This window comes from Eubalaena glacialis, chromosome 1, assembly GCF_028564815.1.
Source record: "Eubalaena glacialis isolate mEubGla1 chromosome 1, mEubGla1.1.hap2.+ XY, whole genome shotgun sequence".
Lineage (NCBI taxonomy): Eukaryota > Metazoa > Chordata > Mammalia > Artiodactyla > Balaenidae > Eubalaena > Eubalaena glacialis.
In genome coordinates, this window is record NC_083716.1 from 39685727 (window position 1) to 39710620 (window position 24894).

A 24894-nucleotide genomic window follows, 5' to 3' on the forward strand; every position below is an offset into this window, starting at 1 on the left:
TTTTCTCCCCTTGATTCTGACCCTGGGCGGCAGAGCCCGGGGTTAAGATCCTGTTTTCCTTCCTGGGGACTTTCCCTGTCCCATTACCTTCCCGTGTAATCTGGACGTCCTAGGCTTTTGCAGGCCTCTGCTCCCCCGCCTTGGAGTGGGGAAGGACAGTCACTCCAGACACTAGATTCGGTTCCAGGCTCTACCTCACTTCTCATTCTCACTTTGTTAGCTCACAGATGGTCTTACCCGCTTTCACCTCTTCTAATTTTTACCAGTTTAGGTCTCAAGACCTAAATACTAGCCTAAACCCTAGGAATTGTAGGGAAACTAAATTCAGTAATTCCAGCAATTTAGGTTTTAAGTTAACATAAATATTATAAGAGGCTTTTTAAACTGAGACTTAGGATAAAAGGGAGAGAAAGCAAAAAAAAAAAATAGTAATACATTGGTGCAATAAATTAGTTTTCATGAGTTAATTTTTATTTATGTCACTAAAGGAAAAACTAAGTAGTGTATCTTGCCTGTAGGCCAATTAGAAGGTAAACAAAAAGAAAAAAAATTTACTTATGTTGCCTGAGATAAATAATGCTATCATCTGGTTTCATATTCCTTTTCATATTTTTCTGCATGCTCATATAGGTGTAATCTGCATATGTGTGTATTTTTAAGTAGTATCACATTTGCCTTGTACTTTACAGTGTGCCCAGGGATCATCTCTTTCCCTCTTCTCTTAAAAAACCACCAGGGATGTCTGTCTAAGTATTCATGCTCTTATTTAGAAGTCACCACATATGTCCCCCTCAACCTGTTTGTATCATGGTAATGGTAGTTAAGCATTCAGTTATACTGTAAATCTTACTAGTTTGAGATCATCTTATCCCTACAGCCATCTACTAACTGAGGTGAATTTGGTCAAATTACTTAACTACTTGTAGTAGCGTTGTTTCCTCGCTACAAAATGGGGACAATAAAATAGTGTCTTATCTCAACGTTGTTGTGTGGATGGAGTGAGATAATGTGTATAAGGCACTTAACTGAGTCCTTGGCGTCCTCCTGGTTCCCGAGCCTGCCCTGCTCCCATCCCCATCTTAGTAAATGGCATCTCTGTCCTGCCCCATTCTCAGGCCAAACGCCTCGGTTTTGTTGTTGGTATTCGCTTCCACCCCACATCTGGTCTGTTAATCCCACCACTTCTCGCCACCTCTGTTGTTGCCCTGGGTCTAACCAACGTCATCTCTTACCTGGGTTGTTGCAGGAGCTTTCTACTGGTCTCTCTGTTTCCATTCTTGTTTCCCTTAAGTCACTTGTCAACTCGGCAGACAGAATGTGTCACTGTACAGTAAGCTGGTGTATGTCGCTCTTCTCCCACCTCATACAGTTTTGTTTTTTTTTTTGATAGTTTCAGTTTTACTTTTTTTTAAATTTATTTTTATTTATTTATTTTTAGCTGCTTTGGGTCTTTGTTGCTGCACGCAGGCTTTCTCTAGTTGCGGTAAGCGGGGACTACTCTTCGTTGCGATGCGCGGGCTTCTCATTGCTGTGGCTTCTCGTTGCGGAGCACAGGCTCTAGGCGCGTGGGCTTCAGTAGTTGTGGCACGTGGGCTCAGTAGTTGTGGCTCACAGGCTTAGTTGCTCCACGGCATGTGGGATCTTCCTGGATCAGGGCTCGAACCTGTTTCCCCTGCATTGGCAGGTGGATTCTTAACCACTGTGCCACCAGGGAAGTCCCCTCATACAGCTTTTAGGTCAGAGGTCCTTATGGTGACCAAGGAGGTCCCTCCAGACCTCGTGTCCTCATGCACTCTGCTCTCTGACCCCTCTGCCAACACCCACACATACTAGCCTCTGTTTGGAATCTTCTTCCCCAGATGTCCTCATGGTTAACCCCCTCATATACAGGAACACCTTCCCTGATCAACTTAGCCCCAAATTGTAACCTCCCATCCTCCAATGACACTCTTGCTTAATTTTACCCTTTAGCACTTAACCTAACATGCTCTATATCATCTATCTTGTTTATTGTCTGCCTCCCCCCCTAGAATATAAGTACCACAAGGCAGGCTTTTTGTCCATTCTGTTCACTGCTGTATTCCCAGTGCCCAGAATAATGCCTAGCATATATATATATTTGTTATGAGAATAAATAAATAATAATAGCAGCAGCTAACATTAATTGAGTATTGCACTATGATGATTACTGTGCCTAGAATTCAGTAAATGTTAGCCATTGCTGGTGAAGTATGTGCTTATTATGTTTTTAGAATCCAACCCCCTGTTAAAAAGAAAATGTTACTTTTAAGGGTAATCCTTTAGCTTAAGAGCAAACATTCATTGTTGAGTTCTGCCTGCTGTGACTGAGCAAGCCTTAAGAATGTGATTCAAGGTAAGTTTCGATGAAGGGAAGGAATGAAGAAAGATCTGTATACATATACATATTTGTGTTATGTGTACACATACATATTTGTATTATATATACACACACATATGTATATATGCACACATACTATTTTTGTTAATAGCCTAAAATACTAACAAGAAATATAACTTCTTTTGTTTGGTACTTATATATGCAGCAGTTTCTGGAGGATACTTGATTTTAATTCTTCATAACTCAAGTATGTCATATTGATGTTGTCTTTCATATCTTATAGCGTAACATTTTTTCTTTACCTTATGTTTCAATCTATATTTAACTCAGGAAATAATATTTTTTAAAAAAAGATGGCTTAAGTGAGGACAATTTTATAATATGATCTGTTCTTTGCAAATTCCCTAAACTGGCATGGATCATTTCCTGAACTTAACTCTTGCATTATATTGCAGACCTTTTACATGGGACTTAGAAAAAAATATAAGCCACTAAGCCACTACCTTTTTTTTTTTTTTTCCTTTTAACTTGACAATTTCATTAGTGAAAAGAGCAGCTAATTGAAAATCTGGAGACCTGGGTTTTGTTGTGGCTGTCTCATTGACTGACGCTCTGGCCCCAGGCTAGTACTTAAACTCTTTACATCTTACTCTTTCCTTCTGTAAAACAGTATATGCTAAACAGGAATGTGGTTAACATAATTAATACCAAAGATGCAAAAATCTCTTTGAGTTGGATTTTTTTAAGGCAAAGAGGCACCGTGCGTGTACAGACACATTTCTGGGCTGGGTACATGGGTCCATCTCATTCTCCTGATTCATAAACTGCCATCCTCCTGTGTGAACACCCAGGAAATATTAGGCGAGTTCTGGATCTCCCAGGAGAGCATATGTTTTTACTTTTCTGTTTACAGCATTTATTCCTTCCTTTTTGTTTTACAACCCTTTCCTTGGGATTTTCCTTCTTAAAGTACTGAATTAAGCCCTGGGTTTTCATGATTCACCATCTGGAGCAGTTGAGACTCCTGTGCTGGATAGAAAGCCCAGACAGAGCAATGAGGAGACAGGGGAGGCAAGGGAGGAAGATGCTAGGACTCACAGTCCTTACTTGGATGAATGCCGCCATCTTGGCAGGTGTCATCACTGAAAATATAAGTGCAGAAACGACGCAAAGTGAAGGATTGGTGAGCATCAGCAGAGGTTAATGCTGGCAGATAAATTAAAGAGTTTTTTTTTTTTATTTTATTTATTTATTTTTATTTATGGCTGTGTTGGGTCTTCGTTTCTGTGCAAGGGCTTTCTCTAGTTGTGGCAAGTGGGGGCCACTCTTCATCGCGGTGCGCGGGCCTCTCACTATCGCGGCCTCTCTTGTTGCGGAGCACAGGCTCCAGACGCGCAGACTCAGTAGTTGTGGCTCACGGGCCTAGTTGCTCCGCGGCACGTGGGATCCTCCCAGACCAGGGCTCGAACCCGTGTCCCCTGCATTGGCAGGCAGATTCTCAACCACTGCGCCACCAGGGAAGCCCTAAAGAGTTTAAAGGACAAACATTTATGGGAAGAAGCAGGAAAGCACTATCAGAGGGCGTGAAAAGTGAAGCTCGAAAGCACAGAACCGCAGGTGTTGCCCATATTACCGGTACCGTCGTTGAGTCCCACTGGGACTAAAACATAAGTGAGGAGCAGCTTTCTTGCAGAGCTTCCTCTCATAGAAGGAATGAGGGCCTCTGTTGGTAATGGTGATGCCAATATCACTATTAAAAATACCGTAAAATACAAAACAAGTTCTGAAGCGCTTTGGAGGATGAAGTAGCTCTGCCCAGTTGGGAACATGTAGGAGGCTTCATGCAGAGGTGGTATTTGAGGTAGGTGGATAGAGTAACGGGAGAGGCCAGGGAAAGAGATTTGCTGGCAAAAGCAAGAAACTAGGGTTTTAGGGAACGATGAGTGGGGCTCGTTTTGCCCAGGGCAGTGGAATTCATGTCTGCAAGATAAAACGGTTAAGGTAGCTTGGGGTCATGTTGAGGAGGGGCCCATGAGGGGAGTTGGAACTTCATTAGGTAGAGATGAGCAGTTGTCGTACTCCAGGGAATCCACAGGCTAGTAACAAGGAATTTAAGGGAGGAAAACAGATTTAAGAAACTCTTTGGAGTTAGCTTCAACAGCATGTGGGAATGGGAGTGGGAGGCTATGAAGAAAGTAAAATGGAAGATAGCACCCGGCACCTTCTTTAGAGTAGGTGGTCCCTCAGAGACCTGAGTGACAGGCAGTGTTCCAGGAGTCCAGGCAGAGGAAATGGCTGGCACAGAGATCCTACCTAAGGCAGGAGGGACTTGGGGTGATGTGTTCAGTTGCACCAAGGGCATCGGACTGAAGTTGAGGAATGACGGGGAGAGCAGTGAGAGGTGAGCTTGGAGAGAGGCAGGCCAGATCATCTAGGGCCTCATGGGCTTGGCAAAGGATTTGGATTTTATTCAAAATATATTTGGCAACTATTGGAGGGTTTTAAAGGACATACTCTGTTTAACTGTTTCAAACAAAAGAGGATTCTGGCTGCTCTTTGTAGAAAGGATTTTAGGGAGGCATAAGTGGAATTAGGGACACTAGGTCAAAGGTCATAGTGGAAGTTCAGGCGAGATAGAATGTTGAGAAATGGATGACATCTCAGAATGACTGATCAAACATTGGGGGGGACGTAAGCATATCTAACTGGGCACGGACTGTGCAAACAATAATGAAGAATGGACAGTTTCCTTCTGGATACCTAGAAGGATTTTTTTCAGTACTTTAATAAGTAACATGGTTATCATTAAATAACTATCAAAAGTGCTTATTTTGTAGAGGTCTGGGTCAATATGAAATATGACATAAAACACTAAGTGAAAAATCTGAGTTAAGTGGATTTTGGTATGTAGCTTAAATGTGATCGGATGTTGGCTCATCTACTGGTACACAACAGTGTAGTCTCAAAATAAAATTGGGATTTCTTACACAATTTGAAGTCATTTCCTGAATCTTTGTGTCTTGTGTAATGTATTTATATTTCACCTTAGACTCTCTGAAACTGCAATCTCCCCATCTGTAAAATAAGGATCATAGCCCTGCATTGCAGGTTATTTTAAGAATTAAATGACACAGAGCTTGGCGTAGAGGAGAAATTTGGCAAAACCCTAGTTACTGTTAATAACAGTCTGGGGAAGTTCCTCAGTAGCATTTCTCTGAATCATAAGAAAGATACCATTTTGCTGGTGAGGAAGCCAATTTCCAAGGAAGTTAATTGAGATGATTCAAATCATCATGCGAGCCTTTGTTAAAGGTAGAGCCAGCATCTGTGTGAAGATAAGCTGGAGACGCCTTGTCCCTGTGGCATATACTGGAGGGACCTGAACTGTGCACTGGCCTCCATGATTGCTCCAGAGATGTGGGCCTGCCTGATCCTGGTCCAGATACATGTACTGTCCCCCATGTTTATCGCCTCCTACTTTGGGATTGTTGCTTAGTTCCACTGCTATGTCTCAGGACCTGTTTGTTTCAAGAGCTGGCAGAGCAGGTCTGAGCACTGAAAGAATTGTGTGTCTTTGGCTACAGCTCAGAAAGAGACAACTTGCGGGAAACAAAAGAACTTTCCAGTATTTTAATTTTACTTTCCAGTATATTCATTTCTTTCATCGTTTTTTCTTTAGAATTTTAGACCATTGTATCAAATGCCAGAAACAAAACAGTACTGCTATTTTAAGCCTGTATTTGGTAGTAATTAATCAGGTTCTGTGTACTTTTTCCTCTTTGAGTAGGGATAGTAAAAGGTTTAATAAAGTTATCCTGGACCTAACATACTATTCTAGCAAGTCTTAATGATTATCTATAAAATATTAACACTTTTATTCATATTTCACTATCGAATTTAACAAGTATGTTTTCCTTTTCTGTCAGAGAAAGTAGTAATGAGCCTATTACTCAAATACTTGAGAGAAGAATAGATAATCGTGACCAAGTGCAAGTGTCTGTGACGTGATAGTCATTGCAGAGTGCAAGCAGATAGGAAACAGGCTTCTTTCCAAAGTGAAAGGAGAGATGTATCCCATGTGAGAAGAACAGCATTGTGGTTTTGAGAATTATAATGTGCATCTTGTCCTTGGCATTTGCTTAATCTCTGGAAATACCTCATTAATGTTTCCTCTGTGACTTTTTTGTTGTCTTGTTACATTTTTAACTACTTTAAACCTTTTTTCTTTAAAGCACATCTTGAACTTTTAAACTTAAGTAATAAAGAATTCTAATGTGTGAAATTGTTTGATTAAGGAAAAATACCTTAACAGGATACAAGTTTTTGAAACACTTTTATATCCTGCTTTTTAAAGTTTATGGTAGGAGATTCTTGTTTAAAATTATACATTGAAGATATTCTAAGCTTACTTTCAAAAAGATTAAGTAAATACCAAAGATCAGAAGTTTCTTATTAATAGTCACTTCCAACTTGTCACCGTGTTAATATTGATGAAGTCACATTGATAAAATCATTTGACTTTTTCACTTCAAGTCAAAGAGTAAATGTGACTGAATCTTTAATGTTTGATACTTTTAAAGTATTTTTTGTTAAAGAATTTGTCTTTTCTCGTCCATTATCATTTTTTCATATACCTCATTCTCAGGTAATCCTAAGTCTTTTCACTGCATCTCAAATGTGACTCAAGTTTGAGATATGGAAATAGTTACTGGTGTTTGTGTGTGCGTGTGTGTATCTTATGTGCACCATGAAACTATCAGGCAAAGGGATTTTAAGATAGTAATCTTTCCCAAAATGGAGTGATAGGAGTCATTTTATTTGTTTCTCTTCATCTAAAGAGATTAACATATCTAAGTAGACTTAACAGTTTTCTGTTGTAGATGTTTTTCGTATAGTTCAAGTAAAATGGCAAGTAATTTCTGTTTGTTTGAACAGGATGGTGAGAGAGGGCATTTTCTTTTTGAGAAAAATGATCATCGTATCTTACAATGTAAAATTCACATGGGTATTTCAAGTATTTTGGTAAGACATTTATAGTCTAGTAATATTCTCTAGTATTGTCCCTCTTTATATTGTTTAATTATACTGTGCTTTTCATCAAGTGAAATTAGAGGCACATACCTTTATAAAAGACAGCTTTATGCTGAATAAATTCTTGTCCTTGGAGGTGGCAAGCACAGCTTTAATAAGAGAAAATAAGACATTCTCCGTGGTAAGCAGTTTTGACCCAGTTTCTAAAATCTGGGTAAAGAGGCAAAACACCCAGACTCTACCCGTACAACCTAAGGACCTTACATGAACTGTGTAGTTATGAATGAAATACTAATACAGTTACGTGGGTTATTTTTAAATTAATTTCTAATCACACAAGTGACATATCACTTCATTCCTCTTGTTAAAAAATACAAATGATACAAATTCTCCTCCAGTAGGAATGTCCATCCTGCATAAAAATAGAGGCACATTGTACAATTATAGAGTGAATGTTCAGTATCCTCAGAGGAAAGCCTGTTCACTGTTTCTAAAAAATTTGTGTTTATTTATGTCAGGTTGCCCTGGGCCGAGGAAAAATTTGAACCCCTCAAGGTTGAGGAGGAGGAAACCCACAGGATTGTGATTCTGGCCTGTGGTAGAACAAGATAGGACAGGTAGAATTAGAAGGGAAGGAACATTCTTGTTCAAGGATACACTTAAGTTTGTGCAACTTAATCTAGTTAAAGCCAAACCTATGTGGAAATTGCTATTAGGAGAAGTTATCAAACTCAATATACATGTTCACATATACATATGAAATAATTTCATTAGAACCACCAATAAACTTGAAATGGAAAAGATGTCTAATTATAATTCTTGCTTATTTTGTGATTCATCCACAAAATGTATACATTTGTTGACTGCCATTGTGCATGGATGGCAGGGATTTTCCATACATTATTTCTAATGTTCTTATTTCTGGTTTACAGATTAGGAAACTGAGACTCAGACATGTCAATAGCCTATCCCAAGGCCACATAGTTAGCAGAGAGAGGTTGGTTGCTATCATTGAGACAGGCTCTTTTCTTGGCATCATGCTACCTTGGAGATCTGCTAAGATAATCAGTTTCTGGGATGTACAAGTACAATGGTTTAATGTCTTTGGCTCATTAAATGTCAGAAAAGTTTTGAATTCTAATTTTAATGTCATTGTAATTTTCTGCACATCTTTTTTATGACAGAAAAGACACTCTCTAAATGTTTAACCACAGGTACTGAGTCAGCTCTGACCCATCAGAATAGGCCCTACTTGTACATCAGTTGAATGTCAACTCATGTTTAAGGCCTCAGGAAGCCCAATTAATAGCAATATAGAGTGTTTTAAACTCCTCTGGCCTTAAAGTTAATATTTAAAAGGAAAAAACAATATCATTCTCAAAATCCTCACCTTAATCTGCTCTTAGCTATAGTTATAAAATTCTGATTTCAATCTCTCAAGTAGTTTTGGGGTTTGTTTGTATTGTTGGGTCATTGAAAACTTGAAGTAAATGAACCTGCGAAATTTCATGACTGAGTGTCTGCCCTGTTTTTCCCTTTTTCTAGGTCTATTATTAGCAGAAGATTTTTCTGCATAGTTGGCACGCTGTACCTGTATCGGTGTATTACAATGTATGTAACTACACTCCCAGTACCCGGTATGCATTTCAACTGCTCTCCGAAGGTAAACCATTCCTCGCTGTAATTTCCCTTTTTGTTTGTTTCTCATCTTGCCCAGGGGTCCTTTGACTTAGGCTGAAGGTGAAAATTTCCTTAGAATAGAATCAAGTCCCTTTGCCTTCATCTGGCAACGTTACTAAGCAATACAGCTAGGTGGCCCCGCCCTTCTTAAAATTCCCAAACCCTGCTAGTGCTTCGCAGCTGGGGAAATATGTGGTCTAGTTAGTGTGATGGAAGCAGTTAAGCTTTATGTGTGGGCATAGCTCTTTGGTTTCCTGCCATACTTTTAAAATATCATTCGCTCCCTTGATACAGATCCAGAAGCTTTTATATGCTTTTTCCCTCTCTTAGATGGAAGGTTCGGTTTCAAGTGATATTTTTTCCTTCTTTCTATTAATCCCTACATTGGGAATCCGTAACAGCAGAGCTAGAGACACTATTCCTGTCCCTTTGCACCCTCCACCCACCCAAACAAGATCTCTCCTCCCTGGCGGGACATTTTGCTGTATTGATCTTCTCTAGTAGCACGGAAGCTTTTCTTTAAAATAAACTTTATTCCTCTTCTATTGTCTCTACCTTTCCATCAGATTCACGTAATACTCCTTACCCCAACTTTTGCCTTGGAATAATTTCAACTGGGGAGATCATCGGAATTTTATGAAATAATTAACAGGAGATTTCGTTTTAAAAATGTTTAACTACATTAAAGCTTTTTAATGTAATAAGAAGTAGAAGAAGCTCATTTCCTCGATTTGGGTGGGAGAAAAAATGGAATGCTGTGTGTTTGGAATCATTTCTTCGCATCGCACCTGTGCTAGTGAAACATCCTTTCAATTTCATCCATTTGTACTTTTGTTACTTCCAGAAGAGACATTCTCTCTGATAGAACCTTGGAAGAGGGCTGAAGAATCCAGTCCCTTGGAAGAGGGATTTTTAAAGTGGTGTCTTTATCATTTGAAATTCTGGATCTCTTTAGGTTGCTTGCTTACTGTGGTCCCCTTCCTTCCTAGACTTACGTACGTGCTCAGAGAGGTAGCTAGTTTGTTACTGCCCTCTTTCCGTTTTTGCTACAGTCTATTTCCGTAACTGGAGAAGCCGTCATAAGGAATGAATGATCCCAAGGTTCTACTCATCTCCATCAGCAATCCTGCCTCTCTGCATCTCCTTGCTCTTTCTTCAGCCCTTCCAAAGAAAGCCAGCCTCACATCTTCTTTATCCTCTGTGAAAGCTCTCAGGCACTTGCCTACAGCTCCTGAGTTAGACCAAATACCTTGTTGTCACTGAGGACTCAGTGATGTAGACTCCTGCTGGGCGGCTGGCTTGATAAGCAAGTGTGTTCTCAGTAGTAGTTCGGTTCTTAAAAAAGTCTGTGCATGGGAAGTTTCTCCACCAAGGAACATGTCATACCAGTTTAGGTAGATGTGGGATGTGGTCCAGCCCATGTTGAAGATGGACCCAGCATCAAGGGGTCGTACTGTGTGTGTGGCCTTTTTCCCTGATCTGGTTCCAGCCTTGTTTCTTCTTAGGACCTCTGCAGCTCACCCAGTTGCCGGCAACCCCACGCTTGGTTAGTATTGGCACTTACAGAGTCACCTTGAGTCATCAGCACATCCAGCCAAGATCCCATAGCTAAATATAGCTTGTAGGTTTTCTTGGTAAAGACAGAGGTAATGGCAGGGACAGTGTGCAAAACCAGACCCAAGTGTGTCACTCATTTATCATGCTGCCAGAAACCCCGACTAGGGCCATCTTTCTGTGACAGTCTTCTGGAAATTAGAATCTTTAAAGTAAAGTATACAGGAGGGGGTAAAATGTTAGCAAAAATTATTAGTAAAAACTCACTAAATCTAATTCTTTTGTAGAACAGAGCTCTTGGAAGAATGGGTTCAAAAAAAACAGTTTTTTGTTGTGAAATTTTTCAACTGTATCCCAGAGAGAAACCAGTATAAGGAACCACCATATGCCAGCACCCAGATTCAGTAGTTATCAAGATTTACTACATTTGCCTCATCTTGTCTTCTGTTTTTCTTTTGAAGTATTTTAAAGCAAACCCCAGACAATGTTATTTCATTGCTACATACTTAATATGCATCTAAAAATTTTAGACATTTTATCTCATAACTTTAACGCTGTTGGTACATTCAGCACAATTAACAGTAATTCTTTGGTATTGGCAATTACCAACTCGTGGAATATCTTGATTGTCTTAAAAAATGCCTTTTTTTAAAAAACAGTTGGTTTGTATAAATTAGGATCCACAGTCTTTATATTACATTTAGTTGTTCTGTCTGTTAAGTCTCTACATTCTAGAGCAGTTCCTTCTCTCCTCCCCACACCCCCTTTATTTTTTTTGGCATGCGGCATGCGGGATCTTAGTTCCCCAACCAGGGATCGAACCTGCCCCCCCTGCAGTGGGAGCTCGAAGTCTGAACCGTTGGACCGCCAGGGAAGTCCCCCCACCCCCTTTTTTTAAACCCCATCAGTAACTTACAGAGATCAGAGCAGTTGTCCTGTAGAATATCCCACATTCTGGATTTATCTGTTTGCTTCTTTCTAGTGTCAATTAAGTTCTTCCTCTCTCCTCCATATTTCCTCTAAATAGAAAGTTGGCTCTGGAGACTTGATTCAGTTGTTCTAATTTCTTTGGCAAGAACACTTCACAAGTGAAACAGAATGATTTCTGAAGCTAGACAGAAGACTTGGAAAAGGTCTTGAAGGCTCAGTGCTGCCTCTTGGAGATCAAGCTTAAGAAATTGAGAGGTCAGACAAGGGTCAGAACACTGCACTGGGGAACAGTGTCAGAAGGGAGCGAGGGATAGTGCTCGAGAGAGATCCCAGAGACCACCTTTGCCTACCTTAGAGCCCTACCCAAGGCTTGGCTAGTCAAAACGGAAAGGAACCTTACTGAAAGTCATCCAGTCCAGTGTCTCAATGTCCTCGCCACCAAATCTTGATCAAACTCTCTCTGAACCATTGCACAGAGAAGGGACTTATTACCCTGTAAAAATACAAACCTACCCAGTAGTAGAAAGAACACTGAGGTCAGAGTGAGGATGATGTCGTCCAGGACTTGCTAGCTGTGCAGCAGTTGCATTTAACTTCTCAGAGCCTCAGTCCCTTTGTTGGCAAGACAGGGCTTATGGCACTTTTCATACCGTCTTGAGGAGTTGCGAGAGTGAAAGAAGGCAGTAAATACACAGGGCTCTGTCGATGTAAAATGCTGTACAGAAGTAAGAAAGCTTGGTATGGCCATCACGCCTTAACCCCTAGACTCTTATTCATCCAGAGAAAATGTATTTAACGTGCATTAAGCACCTGCTGTGTCTGAGGTACTGGAGTGCAAGGGGGTGAGCAAAGTAGACAGAAGTCCCTGCCTTTGTGGAAAGTGCTTTAAGACCACCTCATCCAAACTTGCATCTTATATAATGTGGAAAATGCTGTGATATAAGGACCTTAAGCTAAGCCGCTGGCCCTAGGGATAAGAGAAGTGGAGACAGATTTGAGCAATATTTAAGTGGCTGAATCAGTACAGCTTAGCAATACATTTGATATAGGGAATGAAGAGAGAAAGGAAGGATTTCAAAGGCAACTGGCTTTTACCACTGGGATAATTATAAGGTAAGGAGGAAAACGGAGTTAATGACTTCAGATTAAACAAATAGAGTCTGAGGTACTTGTGAGATATCTAAGTGGTGGTGTCCAGGCCAACTAGCAGTCTACGTCTGAAACTGAGGGGAAAATCAGCGCTAGAAATTAAATATTTGTGATTCATCATATTCTGGGTGGTGTTAAAGCTGTTGGTATGGATGAAAAGGCCAGAGACAGGACATTAAAGTACAATGCTTCCAGAATTGGTTATCCCCTGACTTGAGACACCATCTAAGGCCTGTCGGTTGGTGGATATTCTTATGGTTATCAGTCATCATTAAACTCCAAGGGAAGAGAGTTGAGCTTTAGAATACGACTTTGTTTAACATGGGCACGTGAACTTAAACTTGGTTCTGCCAACATACAAAGCCCCATAATTAGTATACTTAATTCTTCCCTTAACACCAGTATTCAAAACGCATGGCTTCTAAGAAAAATGTTCCAACAGGTATGCAGTAGTAATTAAGAAAATTGTTCCTAGTGTTCATTCACTTGATGGCAGTGTACTCTTTACTTCACAAAATGTCATGGCTTAGAGAAGTAATCGTCATGTGAAATGATGAGGTGAGAAGAGAAGGGGGCCTGTCATCAGATGCTCCGGCAACAGAGATGAGCTGCTGGGCAGTGAGAAGGGAAGAAAGCATTCAGTTCCTGGATCAGGAGCTTCTGGGAAGCACTAGTCCCGTATCCCAGTGGGTGTGCGTGGTGGGCTTACGAGGCTGCCAAGTTTGTGCAACCTTGATTACCCCTTGTTAATCTCAACACAGCTTTTCTCCAAGGATCATGTGTCCCAACCAGAAAACACCTTCTTGTCATCTTGTTCCAACTTTTTAGGATTCAGTTTTTAAAAATAAAAAAGGCAGAAACATTTGAGAATTCTTCTATGTTCTAAGCTTTATGTAAGAAATTTTTGTTGTTGTTGTTTTAGCAAACTCCACAAGAAAACGAAAAAAGAAAAAAAACCTGCCCCAGATAACACAGATACACTAATGTTATTGGAAGAGAAGGAATAACTTATGCTGTTTTCAACTCTCATTTTAATAATCACTTGAGTTAATCTCATGCCTAAGCATTAAAGTGAGATTCATGTTGGTTCTGGTTTTTGGTCTCCATGGTGACCTTAGATTTGAAAACCTTCAAAACGAGAGCGTTACATTACATCCTGGGTACTTAGCTGGCTAACGCATTAATCTGACATGGTGTTTTCAGTGGAATGATTCTCTTGAACTTCAAAAACGTGTCTTTTTATTTTTCCATCCAGCATACTTGAACATAGCCCACTGTTGGACAAGGCTGAGATTAATTGGACATCTGAGATTAATTGTTCAGTGGAACAATAAAATACAAATATAATAAGAGAAAGACTTCCGTGTTCTTTCCTGCCACTGTCAGTTTTTTTGCATTGCACGAATTAGAAAGATCAAAGCACCTCCTTCAATTCGATGCTAAGCTGTGATGTAGTAATCCTCAGCCTCAAGGGTCTCTTTACTGGCATGTGTTCAGTCTTACAAGGCACAAGACTCATTCCTTTTTAGGATTTTATAACCTTTTTAAGTTCTTTCCAACTTTCTTAGGTAACAGCTTGAGTGTTCAAAAGCTGCCCTCCTTGCTGACAAATTTTGATATTCTGATTAGCTCCTGCTAACCTTATCAGCATTTCAGAATATGGCTTGTGTTCTGTTACCAAAATAGCTTCATGTCATCCTGTTGAATTGTGTGGAATTTAAATTGTCAGTGCTTGATTTTACCTAATTTTCTGCTTGCCTCCCAGTTTCTTATCATCAGTATAATTTTCCATTTTGTTCATTCTCATTTTTTTTTAAATGTCTTGCTTTATAATTCCCAGTAACCTTCCCCATCCCAAGTCTCTTCTTCACTTTCCCATTTTTCTCTCCACTGTTCTCTTCCTTTTTCAGGAATGAGAAAAAAAGAAAAAGAAAAAAGAAAAATGTACTAAGTCACTTCTTTCTGCCTTAAAAAAAGATTACTTTTTCTCCATTTTAAAGAAACTCTACATTCATTATAGATACATTATAAAAATGTAAAAAGAGGAAAATTTTTTCACTCATGGTTCTATCTACTGTTCATGTTTCAGTATATTTATTAGTTCTTTATGTGTATTTTTCTTACATAGTTCTGATCATGCTTTCTGTGCAGTTGTTCCTGTGTCTTTATAGTTAACATTTGTTATATGCATTTTTACATGATTTTATAAACTTTCTAAATGGTTTTCTTATTTATGGGAAGTCTCCAGGGAGACAGGGATTGTGAGGCAGGGAGATTATAGATGTGACTTCTTTTCATAAACAAGCAGATTGCTTACTTCTGAACACACATTTCTAGAGGACCTGTCTTGTGTGGGGTAAATTTTGAGGATACACAAATATGATGTAAGACAAATGGGCCTCCAGAAGCTGTGGCAGACATGTAACACATAAGATTATTCTCTGACTACAGTCTTCACTGTAATAGGCGTGTGGTGCTCAGTTGCCATGGAAGCAGAGAAGAAGGTGGCAAACTTTGCTGGGAGTGTTGGCTGCCCTGAGGAGGTGCCGTCCGAGCCAAGTCTGAAAAGGATGAGTAGGTGTCTGCCAAGTGGAGTTAAAGGGAGGAAACAGAAAGGGTGTGAAAGGAAGTCTGAGGGCGCAGGTAAAGTTCGATACGCCTGGGCATGGGATCCTGTGGGCTGAGTGGCAGAGAGAAAGCCAGAGAGGCAAGTTGTGGGCAGATTTTAAGGGGTCTGGTCACCCTTCTAAGGAGTTTGGCCACAGGAAGCCAGGAAAGGTTGAAGCAGTGAATAGGATGTGATCACATCTGTCTCTTAGAAAGCCATCTCTCCAGTGATACAGAAAGTAAGCTGTTTGGGAGAGAGGAGGGGAGGTAGACCTCGAGCAGTGCTAAATTATGTCTACCTGTTTCGTGCCAGGTCTGATTCTCAATGTTTTTTCATTGAAGTCTCACAGTCATGAGTGGGAGGAAGTTGCAGTTGGTCCAGAGATGCTTGACTTGCCTGTTGTCCTGCAGGTACTAAGTGGCAGAAGCAAGAAGTTCGGCCGCATCTCTGTCCTTGGTACTTCACACGAGGGAGGCAGATGAGGCTTCTTTTGTGTGGTTTTTCGAATTTAGAGATGAGGAATGCCTAGACCAGGGCAAACATTGGGAAGGTGGCAGAGGTTTCCTACATGGCAACAGCCATCTAGTGCGAAGAGGTCACCAGGGTGAAAAAGCATTCACTGAAGAAATCCAAAGAGCCTCGGCGGTGACGCTGTATGACTCTACACGAAGCGTGATCCACTGTGTCAGAGTACAGGCAGATGGACAGCAGGACTTTCGTCCTGAGGAAGGTTCCAGAGCTTCCCAGACACTGCAGGCCAGTGAGTTCCATTCAGAAGCCATACTGTCCTGCTTGAGAGGCTCCCACTGGCCACGTGTGAGACAATTTGAGCATCACAATGAAATTATGACAGTAATTAATTATAATACTTTAATAAGAAACTTTTTAAAAATTAGTGCTGGTGGAGAAAAAATTGACTGCTAGATATAAAAGAAATATTAGCAATAGGAAATCATCATTTTGCAACCACTGTAGTAATAATTCAAGCAAGAATCAAGCAAGCCACTGGGTGAAAGGTGGGGCACCATAATACTTATATAGTTTCGAAAAGTCACAAACTGCTTGTTAATAATAAAGGGGCAAAGGTGTGTATTCGGAGGAGAAATCTGGCAGACACTCTGGCAGCCAAGTGATCAAACCAGCAGCAGGACGAATGATATCGGATGCTTTTTGATATGATGCACTGGGTAGGACACATCATTTCTGTATATTCCTGCCAATAACATTTAACCTGAGTTTAAACATAAGGAAACAATCAGATAAAGCCAAATGGAGGGACATGCTCTTGATATAAAAAAACTAGACTGGACTCTTTAAAAATGTCAGTATCATTAAAAAAAAAAAAAAAGACTGAGAAACTAGTAGACTAAGAAAAATTAAGAGTATGACAAGTACCCTCAATATGTCTCCTCTGATTGAATCCTAGATTCGGGGGGAAAGCTATACAGGACATTGTTGAGACTATGGGGGAGTCTGAATAAGGATGTCTATTAACCGTGATAGTATTCTATCATTGTTAAATTTTGTGAGTGTGATTACAGAAGAAAATGTCCTTGTTTGTACATTTAAGGGTAAAGTGTCATAATGTGTTCAACTTAATTCTCAAATGGCCCAGGAAAAAAAAGTGGGAGAAAAAGGAGAAGCAAATGTGGCAAAATATTGATAATTGATGAGTCTAAGTGAAGAGTCTAAGGTTGTTCATTATTCACTTCTTTAGATTTAACACATTTTCAAAGCAAAAATTTGAGGGAGTTTTTTTTTCAATTTTCACTTCATGACCAGGTAGGCTACAGTATCTCTCAGATATAATTTTTGTTGAAGGGAAATCTTGCCTGACTGAAATACTGGATTTCTTTAATGTGACAAATAAGTATCTGGGTAAATGGAAATCCATAGCTGACCTTTATTTAAGATTTTATGAAGCCTTTGATAAGTCTCCTTACTAAAGGCCATGAAAACATTTTTACGTTTTTACTGGGGGAAAGGGAGACTGGTAGGGGATGAGTGCTTTATTGCTGATGATTATTTAGAGACCCCTCCCCATGAAAAAAAAAACCTGCCTGGTATAGGGACTCTTGGATACATTGGATAATGGAGCAGTATGGAGAGCCAAATCCCTCAGAGCTCAGTGGAGGGAAGAATGTTTTTAAAGTTGTATATCTGAGCTCTAAGAGGATGTACATAGGGAAATCTCCCTACTTCAGATCAGTTGAGATGGATATAATATTTGTGGATGAAACTAAATCTTCCCAGGAATGAAATGATAACCATCTGAGGAAGAATTCGTAAACGTGATCACAGATGAACATCCGTGAGGGCTGTGTATGTAAGGAGAACCATCCAAATTTCACTTCTTGGCTGCTAAGCGTTGAGTTCTCACTTAAGGAACTCCTCACCCAAAAGATGGGCCTAACTTGATCATTGTAATGTGGTCTGATATTTGTATACACTTTATAATTTTTGAGCAATCACTTTTATAAACGTTACTTCCCTTGGGCAGTGAGGGTTGAGGGTGAGGTGGTGGTGTTCTCGCCATTTTCCAGATAAGAGAACTGAAGCTAGAATGGGTAAAATGGTTTGTCCAGAGCCACCTGGATGGTTAACCCAAAACTGGGGCTTGCGGCTGGATTTATGCTCATTGTTCTTATGATGTAAGCTTAGAGGTCTTTGGAGCATCCCTCCTACACAGCACAACATAAAGCAAGGAAAGTTAAGATCAAACTGAAAACACCTTGTTCAAGAAGGCGGAAAATGTGTAATTTGTTCGTGAAAGATTCCCATGGAAATAACTTTTTTAGAGATGGGGAAATTTGATTTAAGTGAAAAAAACACTTATGAAAAATAGATCTTGAGTGAATAATGAATAAAATTTTTAAACCATTCAACTATATTTAAATGATTTATGTAAAATGGATTCAATTTCATTAGCATGACAAAAACAAACAAAAAAAGTGAACCTGGAGACATTGTCCAGCCTTTGTTTTTTGGAGGAGTGTTTGCACCAATAGCTGCTCTTTCCAGGGACCCGAAAGGCAAGATCCTTTAGTGAGAGGTAAGACATTTGGATCTGATCCCAACTGAGTCACTGTGAAATAGAAAAATAGCGCCTCTATTTGCTTATCTGTAAAATGGATATAATTACATATGCACTAACCACCTGATAGGCTTGTGAGGCTACAATGAGATAATTGATAGGAAAACTCTGTTAAAAAGTTGGAATCTCTGTACAAACAAAATGTAATATTTTATTATGTAGAAACGACCCTACATTCCTTTTTGTTGTTTTTTTTACTCCTCAATCGACAGTAAAAAGGTATGAGAAATTATAAGGGACAGGTTTTTTTTTTTAATTGGCGTATAATTGCTTTACAGTGTTGTGTTAGTTTCTGCTGTACAACGAAGTGAATCAGCTATATGTATACATGTATCCCTTCCCTCTTGGACCTCCCTCCCCACCTCCAATCCCATCCATCTAGGTCATCACAGAGCACTGAACTGAGCTCCCAGTGCTATACAGCAGGTTCCCACTAGCTGTCTGTTTTACATATGGTAGTGTATTTATGTCAAACCTAATCTCCCAATTCCTCCCACCCTCCCCTTGCCCCACTGTGTCCGCACGTCCATCCTCTACATCTGAGTCTCTCTTCCTGCCCTGGAAATAGGTTCATCTGTACTATTTTTCTAGATTCCACACATATGCATTAATATATGATATTTGTTTTTCTCTTTCTGACTTACTTCACTTTGTATGACAGACTCTAGGTCCATCCATATCTCTACAAATGACCCAATTTCGTTCCTTTTTATGGCTGAGTAATATTCCATTGTATATATGTACCACATCTTCATTGTATATATGTATCACAGAAGGTCTGAGAAATTATAAGGGGCAGTTTTGAACCTCTCACTGCTGCTGTGAAATCTAAAGCATTCATCAAACTTAGCAACACACCATCTTCCCCTCAGAGTCTTCAAGGTCATGCTCAAGGACACTTCATGGCTCAAATTAGTTCTTAAGTGTCCGTCACTGGTTAGGAGGGCCATGTGCCTGTTGAAATTCAGGAAGTGGCATAGTTTTGCTGCTTTTGTTTGGGAGTTGAAGTTGAGGCGGGGACTGCAGTGCGTAGCGTGTGTTTCCCAGTTGCAGGCTGCTCAGGACATGGATTGATGGGGATTCCACTGATCCTGCTCCGTGATGCTTGATTCCCTTAGCGGATCTGACCTGTGGTCTGGGTGTTGAAGAGCAGCTTTCTTTACATGTCATGGATGATAGTGAATTTTCTGTTTTGGAGGAAGACTTTTCTTCTGGAACAAGACAAGAAGTTACTTGCCCTGGTGGTAGTAGGTCGATTCATTGAATGAATGAATGAGGACAGGTCCACTGAGAGACACCTGACTGTTCCTGGTGGTTGGTATGGGGCCTGATGGCATGACATTACCTTTGTAAGGAACCTAGGCTGCTCAGAGCAAGGTTGCTTCATGTGTATCCGGTTCTTGGTTTATGCAGGCTTGGGGAGGCGCTGGCAGTGTACAGGTAGCGTGCAGTTCGCAGATAATACATACGTCGAGTCAGAGGACTTGGGTCCCATTCCAGCTCCCAAACTGAACAGCCGGGGGACCCAGGGCAGAGTTAAAACCTGCCTCGCTGATGTTTCAGGGCTGCTGTAAGATGAAGCATTGGTCAGACGCAAGGATTATATTAAACAGCATTTCTGCTCTTTAGCACTCACTTTTAGCCCTTCCTCCAAGTTATACCAAAGCCATTGATTCGTGCAGCATTATTTGATGAGTTTGGGTTCCAGGTTCTCCCTCTCGTGCCAGAAGGGGATGAAGCACAGTGAAATGTCCCCACTTTTCAGATGCAGTTAAGAGAAAAGGCAAGTGCATGAGGCCATCTGCAAACTGAATGGTGGTGAACAGCCTATCATCAGAGCACTGTGTATTCAGCATTGAAGACATACTGGGGGAACCTGTTTTTCAGTAACCAAAGGCTCACTGGTTTGAACCCTTCTGGAGTGGTCCGTCTCTTTCAGAAGCCTCTCCCTCTGCCTTCTGCCCTCCGTTTCTTTCTCTGTCTTATATTGCTTAAGTGATTTGGCCAGTTGACTTCATTTCTTGGCCATTCATTAGAAGTTGAAGAAAATTGCTCTGTTTTTACTGAAAAGTGATTTTTCTCTGACCCTAGGAGATCATAATTCACATAATGATGCAGATGCAAGACCTTGTCACAGCTTTGTAGTGCCCACTGAGAAAGTGTTTGTGTGAATGTCCCCCAAATATCTCTGCTTTCAAAGATGAGCACTCAGAAGTCTCCTGATGGGGAGGTTAGAGCTCCAGGTACACACTCCATCCTCTTTCCCACTGAATGCAACCCAAAACACGGGCCACAGTGTCTGGAGCAGCCCTTTGAGGACTCTGGGAAATGGTAGCAGGCAGAGTGGAGAAGGAAACTGAAATGAGGAGTGAGAAGGAAACTGAAATGAGGAGTGAGAAGGATCGAGCTGGGAGTTTCCTGTTTTTGCTGCTCCTGTTTATGCTTCTTCCTCTTCCTCCCTCCCCCTCCTCCCCTCCTCCCCTCCTCCCCTCCTTCCTTTTCCTCCTTTTCCTTTCTCCCTCCTCCCCCTTGTTCCTCCTCCATCCTCCTCCTCCTCCTCCTCTTCCTCTTCTTCTTCTGTTTTCTTCCCATGTCTCCTGCCTGTACTCAAAGGTAACCTAAATCTCAGAACTGCAGAACTCCACAGGAATCCCCTCCTTTCTAGCCCAACAAGCAGGAATAGAAGTTCCCTTGGGATAGAGACAAGAGAACGCCTACCAGTTTCCATGGAAACCATGCTAACATGTAGTGTGTACATCCTAGATTTTTTCTGTACATGTTTTTTTAAACAGTTATAATTATACCAAACATTTTGTTTCATTTTTTTCCTCTTGGTAGAAGAAAATATTTATGATATAACTTACTACAAAGTCATTGTATGCTTATTTTTAAATAATGTATTAAACAATTATGGCCTAGTTCAGTGCATTTGAATCACCTCAGATTCTGGCTCAGTAGGTCCTGAGAGGGTACAGGCACACCTCATTTTATTGAACATTGCTTTATTCCACTTTATAGTTATCGCAATTTTTAGAAACTGACAGTTTGTGGCAATTCTGGGTGGAACAAGTCTGTCAGCACCATTTTTCCAACATCATTTGCTCACTTCACGTCTGTGTCACATTTTGGTAATTCTTGCAATTTTTCAAACTTTTTCTATTTGTTATGTGATCTGTGACCAGTGATCTTTGATGTTACTACTGCCACTTGCTGAAGGCTCAGATGATGGTTAGCATTTTTAGCAATAAAGTATTTTTTTAATTAAGGCACGTACATTGGTTTTTTTAGACATAATGCTATTGTACGCTTAATAGACTATAATATCCATAACTTTTTATGCACTGGGAAACCAAAAAATTCGTGAAACTCGCTTAATTGGAATATTCACTTTATTGCTGTGGTCTGGAACCGAACCTGAAATATCTCCGAGGTATGCCTGTAATGACAGGCAACCCTGGTGTTGCCAGTACTCCCCTGGCCCAGGTTCTGAATGGCAAGGGAACAGTTATTTAACAATTCCCATTTGGGTTGTTTCCAGTTTGTTGCTTTTATAAATAATACTGTGCGTAAAGGTTTTCTTCATGTTCGGGATCACTTCTTGGAGATAGGTGCCTAGAAACAACTAAGCACTGAGTCACACACAGGTCATGGCTATTTGGATTGGTGGTCAATATTGTTGATTACTTTTGCAGAGGATTTTGCCAGTTGTAATAAATATATTACTCCCCAGGTTGGGGATGAGGAAATTAAGGCTGAGTGGTTCGGCTGCCCAGGGTCACACAGCTAATTGGTGGGAGAGCCATGCTTTTAACCCAGCCTGTCTGTTTCAGAGGCCACTGCCTCTTCCTCCCTGCACTGCTGGCTGCTGCATTTACCACGTTCCTTCCCTCCTCTTTAAGGAGCCTGTTTGAGAAAATCAGTGGCATTGTCCCTGCCCCACCATTGGCTATCTTTTTTTAGCTTTGCTAATTTGATATGGGAAAGAATGAGCTCCTGTTAATGTTAATTTTTATTTCTATTTGTTTGACAGAGCCAGTGCCTCCAGCTGGTCACATCCTTTGTCCTTTGATAAATTTTGTTTCCTAAATGGTCTTATTTACTTGATTTACATGTACTGTGTACACAGTAAAGATGTTAAGTTGTTTCTGCTCCAGTTGTCTCGTCATTTGTCTTAGAGTTTGTTTGCTTTCTTGAAGTGTAATTAAAAAATTTTATGGTAGCTGTAACCATCCATCTTCTTTTCCTGTTCCCCACTGAGCTTTTAAGGAGCCTTTCCCCTTGCAGAGGTTTGACAATCATGGAAAGATATTTTTAAAAGAAAGCATAGATGTATTAAGGGCACTTGTTAGAAATGGAGCATTAATTTTTGGCTGTTTTTCCTCAATGCCATGTTTACTTCATAATCTCTCCCTCTTTTCCTACCCATACAGTTTCTCCACAAACATTTTCCTACCAAAATAAGAGGGCAAATTTAGGGGGAATGGTGCTCAAGAATATGATCTATAGTTTTCAAAACACGGAGGGAGTTTCGAAAGCACAATTTGAAATAATGTAAACTGAAGAACTACCTAAGCTTTTTTGCCATAATTTTCTTCTATTTATTATCCATTGTTATGACAGAACCAGACCAAACTTTCAATTTAAAACTTTCAAAAATTTTTTTATCATGTTTATACATGCATGCAATTTAAGAAACAAAATGATTCTACAGGACTTATTTATGAAAAACCATGGTACGCAACCCTTGCCCTAATCGTACTCAGCCTGCTTTCCTACTCTCTTTCAGCTCTTTTAACTGAGTCTTGTGGTATTTCCCTTCATTTCTTTAACTCTTCTTACAGAATTTGTGTGTGTGTATGTGTTTATCCTCAGGTCTCTAAGTGCCATGGCAGTATTGTTTCTTTATAATTTCTAATACAGGCTGTTGCTGACTTCCTGCTGGGGAAGGCCAGGATTTAGAGCCCTTGTATTCCCTGCACAATCCTCCCCCCAAGCTTGTATGTGTTCTGTGCCTTTTCCTTCCCTTCTTCCCCTCCCCCACCATCCCAGTACAGGAGTTTAGGCTTCTTATCCCATCTTCCCAGTGTCATTTTCTGTCCTTGATTTAACTCAGTATTCAGAGCTTACATTCTTACAGTTTTGTAAATGCTATTCATAGCCAAGTCATATAGTTTCCTATAATTACTTTTCCTTTTCAACACAATATTTCATTTCCTGTAGAGTCCGTAATTGCCTTGCTTTTTGCTCTGTTAGTTTTCTGTGTACTTACTCATTCCCGTGTTGTGACTCAGTGCAGCCACGGAATTAGGTGTTCTGTTAGCCTCATCTCCAGAGCTCTGACTCACCCATGTAGGGGGCTCCCTCTCTTAGGCCTACAGCACAGCTCTCAGTCTTCCCTTCGCTGGCATCCTAGCAAATCCCGTTTCTTCTTTTTTCTGTTTTCTCCTCTGCTTTGTAGAGTACATCTTCTGTAATTTCCCGCAAAAAGAATACATAGGTGGTAAATATTGTGAAATCTTGTATATATGAAATGACTTTAGTTTATCCTTGGTCTATTTTTTAAGCTTAGGCTCAGTTAATAATATGGCTGGGTATAGAATTCTAAGTTGGAACTCATTTTCCCTCAGAATTTGGAGGCATTTTTCTGAAGCCTTTTCTTTTCCAGTATTGCTTTTGAAGAAGCCTGATTCTTGATCTTTTGTGTGAAGCTTGCTTTTGATCTCTGGATGCTTGAAGGTCCCTTGTTAGCCCCAAGTTTCTGAAGTTCCATAATGCTGAGTCTTGCTGTGTAGATCTGTTTGCTTCTGTTGAGCTGGGCTTTCAGTGATCCCTTTCAATTTGGAAATCCATACCCGCTATGTGGTATGTTCAACCTGACGTCCTTAACTAGAAGTCTTGATCAATTTTTTTAAAGAGAAATTATAATGAAACATGTTTCCCAGAGCCCAGAATATTATCAGTTAAATGTTGAAAAGGGGTCATGGTGATTAAATTGGCTAACCAAAATTTAAAAGAATGCTGACAAACATAAAATATAGACAGTCACACGTTTCATTTGCCAGAGCAAATAAAAGTTTCGGTGAATGAGTTATTCATGCCATTTATCGCTCTAGTATCCAGCCCAGACTTGTATCAGAGACAGGTAGATTTATTTATAAACTTTTTCACTCTTATTAAAAGGAAAAACGTGCAGTTCTACCCACATAATTTCAGAAGATTGAAGGTACATCCTACTCAGTCCCTTGCTTCAATTTGGTCCCCAAAAATCACATACCAAAAAACAAATTCATGTATTTGACTTTCCAACCTCCAGCTGCTTTAGCTAATAAGTTAGTAGAACATTTGTCCTCTAGGCCAAGCATGTGAAATAGATCTTTAAATTTTTCCCAGAGATTTTCCCCCAGATGGCAGTTAGGTAGTAAATCAATCAGTCAGTCTTTATCAGTGTAGTGAAAAAAAATTTTAGTAACTAAATATCTGCTGACATGT

General features: G+C 40.2%; 1 protein-coding gene across 22 annotated transcripts in view; it reads left to right on the forward strand.

Annotated features, from left to right (window-relative positions):
* SGMS1 (sphingomyelin synthase 1) overlaps positions 1-24894 on the forward strand; it is a 296929-nt gene that overhangs the window by 266742 nt on the left and 5293 nt on the right. For all 22 annotated transcript variants that reach the window (XM_061175403.1, XM_061176499.1, XM_061176426.1 and 19 more), the window contains one exon: positions 8936-9053. In XM_061175403.1, coding sequence (XP_061031386.1) covers positions 8936-9053 — 118 coding nt within the window. The remainder of the gene's footprint in view (positions 1-8935; positions 9054-24894) is intronic.